Source organism: Gymnoscopelus braueri, assembly GCF_963280865.1.
Source record: "Gymnoscopelus braueri genome assembly, chromosome: 20".
In the NCBI taxonomy this organism is placed as follows: domain Eukaryota; kingdom Metazoa; phylum Chordata; class Actinopteri; order Myctophiformes; family Myctophidae; genus Gymnoscopelus; species Gymnoscopelus braueri.
In genome coordinates this window covers 9,341,885-9,346,884 of record NC_137622.1, presented here as the reverse complement: position 1 = coordinate 9,346,884, position 5,000 = coordinate 9,341,885, and the positions used below count along the sequence as shown (strand labels likewise).

Sequence of the window (5,000 nt, the reverse complement as noted above, 5' to 3'; positions counted from 1 at the left end):
ACCACCTTCCTTGACCATTCTGCCAAACATAGTCATTGGGAGTATCTATAATATGAAATCATATGAAAATGTTATCAGCAATTATCTGTAGTGATCCCAGTAATATTTGTTGGTTAAGCTGATGATTACAAAAAAAAGGTTATACATGCTAGAACAAAACATGTGCTCTCCTCTGAGCACAGTTCTCCATCAGGCCTGTTTGTCTACCCAGGGCTTTGTCAGTTGTGGAGTGCAGCCGGCAGGACACGAGGGGGGAATAGAGTTTGTATGACGTGTGTGGTGTCCCCTATGCATGGGCTGAAGTGAAAGCGGTGTTATTAGAGGTGTTCTCTATACACGAATCCACGGAGCGCTGCCCTGGGCGCAGCCATTGCTGCGGTGACACTCCGCGGACGCGACACCGCAGCAATGGCCGCCTACAGGCAGCTACAGGCAGCGCGTCTGTGGATTCGTCTATAGAGGCTCCTCAACATGCGATTCCAATTTGGGTATGATTTGGGGTATTGGGTGTTTCCTTCATGATATACAGTATGGCGTTTTTTGTAAGCAATATGCCCTCACTTTTGGTTCTGCGTTGTTTAGAGGCCCCTCGATGTGTGATTCTAATTTGGGGCAGATCGGATGCTGCATTCAGGCTTTTTTGTAAATTTGTAATCGCCAATTGTAGCAAGTTGGAATTAATCTGATCTATATGGGGAGTTGCATCATGATCCAAGGAATCCGGTTGAAGTTATAGGCCAACACGTGAAGTGGCCTGTTATAGCACCTTGCATCATGATCCAAGGAATCCGGTTGAAGTTATAGGCCAACACGTGAAGTGGCCTGTTATAGCACCACCATGAGGCTGATTTGAAAAATGTGGGGTGGAGATTCTACCTTGGCTTACTGTGTGTGTGCGTGCAAAATTTCCTGCCGATTGGTCCAGCTGTGCGGAGATCACACACACACACACACACACACACACACACACACACACACACACACACACACAGAGAGATGGACAGGGGCAAGAACATAATCTCTGTCTCCCGACCATTCCGGCCTGGCGGAGATAATTCATTGTAACCATTGTCATTATGTCTTGACTCCCCCTGTTCTTTCATTTGTTTCTATCTGTGGATGTTTGTTGTTCTTCTAAGACTCAGTCTGTTTTGTGTTTTGTCAGAATGATTGTCATTTGGGGTACTTTGGCTTTGCACTCTCCCTCTTGCCTCTTGGCACATGGAGAGCCTTTTTGTCTCCTACCCCTTTTAGCTGTTACAAATAATGAAAGGATTACTAGCCAATTGCTCTACGTTTGGCTAGTTAAAGACCCAATCCCTAATCTCTAATCTTTTTGTAAACTTTTTGAAGCTTCACCGTGAAAATTCTGGTTGTGTCTTGTGCTCTGCATATATCTGCAAAGCTTTAATACAGACAACAAAATCAGATTTTCAGACTAGCACTCATTGAAAACAGGTTTAATGCAGGGCATGTAACTCATCTTTCATCAGCAAGAGAGTGAGTCAATGACACAGCGCTACCAGTTTAAAAAAATAAAATAAATACATGATAATAATAATAATAATTAAATATTTCAGGAGATATCTTGGTTACATTTTAATTGAGGTAACACTGACGTTTTGTGTTTCTATCTCAGGTATTTATTTAGTTTGAGAAATCAAAATCTCTATTTATACTTCTATAAGAACATCCAGGCCCAAGACAGACGCATTCACAAGCATTTGAATCTTACTGAAATGATAGATTTTTTATTGTTCTTAATAATGTTTTATTTGTGTTTTATTTGTGATTGTTTATTTGTGCCTGTGAATTGTGTGTCTCTTGTTGAGATCAGTTGTGAGATTGAGTCAGGTGTTCCCAGTTACACTGATTGACTCCGCCCACCAGACACCTGCAAGGCAGTACAGACTGCTAGGGGAAACACACACACACACGCACGCACACGCACGCACACACACACGCACACACACAGCAGGAGTCCCTCACAGCAGTACAACCTTTGCAGTTGTTTGTTTTAGCTGTTGTGATGGTGTCTCTTGGGCGTTTGTTTGTATAGTATGTTGGATGTTAAATGTCTAATATGGACCACAATGGAAACAAGCTTCGGCTTGACGCTTTTAAAGATGATATATTGCTTTTGAAATGTTCTCAAAAAGACACAGAACTAACCCCTAACCTGTCTGTATGTGTGTGTGTTTGGTGCGTGTGCGTGCTGCTCTCCTCAGGTTTAGATGACTGTCTGCAACAGTATGTGAAGAGTTTCGAGCGGGAGCAGATGGGAGGGGAACAGCTGCTCCACATCACCCATCAGGAACTGGAAGAACTGGGAGTGACCAGGATAGGACACCAGGAACTCATACTGGAAGCCGTGGATCTGCTCTGTGCACTGGTCAGTGTGTGTGTGTGTGCGCGTGTGCGTGCGTGTATGGGGATAGGGTATGGGTGTAGAATGTAATTTAGATGTTGCATATCAGATGCAGATGCCAGTTTTTTCCCTTTATCCTATATATATTGTTATTTAGATGGCATATTGTATATTATAGACAGATGCTATGTTCATTGTTTACCTGGTACCTTAGTTACTTGAGGCACTGCACTGCATTCCATGTATGTGATTATTTACCTTGCTTATTGTAAGTTGCTTTGGATTTAAACACCTGAATTGTTAGGTGTGTGTGTGTGTGTGTGTGTGTGTGTGTGTGTGTGTGTGTGTGTGTGTGTGTGTGTGTGTGTGTGTGTGTGTGTGTGTGTGTGTGTGTGTGTGTGTGTGTGTGTGTGTGTGTGTGTGTGTGTGTGTGTGTGTGTGTGTGTGTGTTCTGCTGAACAAATACCAGGAAACAAAACCCAATTTCTATTTGTATTCATCCATTTCATTGTTGGTGATTGATTAAGCATTAGTTATTGATAGGAGGATAATTATTATAGGAGAAAAAAACGTAAGTCTGGAGTCACGTCTGTGTTGCCATCGTCAGTTCTGACAGAGAGAGAGAGAGAGAGAGAGAGAGAGTGAGAGAGAGAGAGAGAGAGAGAGAGAGAGAGAGAGAGAGTATTGTTTGTTTGTACGGGAAAAGCTACTCAGCTAATGTGCAAAGATAACGCTCCATAAGGCCATAGACATTACACCCATGAGCTAGCACTGCTAGACTATGGGCTGTAACCACTTAAACCCTTTGGTCTTAATAGAGAACCGAACCTGAGTTACATCTGTACGTTTTTTTTCCGGGTGGAGGTTCTTCTTTGGCTTACTGTGAGTGTGCGTGCAAAATCTCCTACCGATCAGTCCAGCTGTGCAGAGATTGGCTGTACACACACACACACACGCGCGCACACACGCACGCACAGGCACACGCACACACCACAGAATAGACATGCTAGGGTTCAAGTGGTTAAAGACCATAGGAACCATGACACTGTGCATGACGTAAAGCAGAAGACCACACAGACCAGATAAACATGTAGCTACTGTGAAGGACAACATGGTGCTAAAGATGTCTGACCAGCCAAACGAAAACAATACTTGAGATGCCCAAAAAACATGATAACCTTGCAAGGTCACGCAACGTTTCCAGCACACACACACGATCTTATGGTGCACGCCCTTTGGAAAGGGCACAGACGAAGAACAGACGGAACATTACATACAGCATCAAAGAATTATGGTAAAAGCAATGAGCAGGTTTACACAGATGTAGGAATTGTCTCACCCCAACATAAAAGTTAGATTCAAAGTTAATACAGGCGCATTGGCCAACACCATTCCACTGAATATATTCCAGATGCTGTTCCAAAGCATTGTGTTGAAACCAGTAAGACACATAGGCTCATGGACTACGGAGGACACCCACTGACATTAATGCTTCGCCGGTCTTGGCAATGAAAGTGTGTCGAGATCTGCACCAAAATGTCAAAATTATGATGCGCTGTAGGAAAAGGAACAGACACTGACTCACAGATCTTACTGGAGGAGTGCGCAGATGTATTAAAAGCATAGGTGAATTTCTTTTTTTTTCAGTTGTTGGGTCAACACTTTCATGGATCCCCATCGCGCTATCCAGCTGACTAAAAGACAAGCTTGACAGCTTGGAAAAAGGAAAAAAATTGCATCAATTGCAAAGTTACAGAACGCACAAATTGGGTGAACGCGCTTCCCAAAAAAGCCAAAGACAGGAAAGCTGAGAGTGAGTTTGGACCAAAGGCCACACCACAAGGTGATAAAAAGACCTCGAATCATTACCCCGTACTTACCCTAGAGGAGGTCACCATGTGAGTTATCATTCAACATAGTGTTTTGCTGATATTGTTTGGTCAGAGTCAGACATATGAAGGTAAATCATATAACTGGTGTTTGCAAAAACCAGACAGGGCCATGACCTTAAACCTCATGTTAGAATGCACAAGGGAAGAGAGGATTGAGGCTAAACCCTGAAGTGCTGCATCTGCGTCTTAGAGGTTAGTTACTTTCATGTGAAGTGAAGGCAGTCCAGGAGATTCAACCACCGCAGAGCCCGGTTGATTTGGAAACAATCCTCGGGATTGATCAACTGCCTGGCCAGGTTCACATCTCTCTGACGTAAACGCACCACTACTGCTAAAACAAGACAGGGAATTTACATGGGATAGGCAACCACGACCAAGAATTCCAACACATGAAAGACCTGATAAGTCAACACTCAGGCCTGGTGCTCTTGTACTTCAACCCGCTAAAAGAGCTTCGGCTCCAAATAGATGCTTCCAAGCAATGCATGGTCATGCGCCAAGATGGCAAACCAGTTGCCTCTGTGTCCAATTCACTCAACAGCACAGAAGAGAACTATGCACGATTATAGAAAGAGCTGTGTGAGTACATTTATGGCCAAAAAGTGTTTGTGAAGTCACACCACAAAACATTAGAAGGGGAACACTCTGAAAACCAGCAGCAGGCAGCAGCAACACTACAGCTGCAGAGAATGGTAGTGTCACGACACTTAACCAGTGTTGCCAGATTGTGCAAGAGAAAC

The 5,000-nt window shown here is 43.6% G+C and overlaps 1 protein-coding gene across 1 annotated transcript in view; it reads left to right on the top strand.

Moving 5' to 3' along the window:
• Positions 1 to 5,000, top strand: part of LOC308076562 (connector enhancer of kinase suppressor of ras 2) — a gene marked incomplete at both ends in the record, with an annotated part of 126,308 nt that overhangs the window by 40,082 nt on the left and 81,226 nt on the right. Inside the window, one exon of the mRNA XM_080416926.1 lies at positions 2,229 to 2,392. Within this exon, the coding sequence (XP_080273052.1) occupies positions 2,229 to 2,392 (164 nt within the window). The remainder of the gene's footprint in view (positions 1 to 2,228; positions 2,393 to 5,000) is intronic.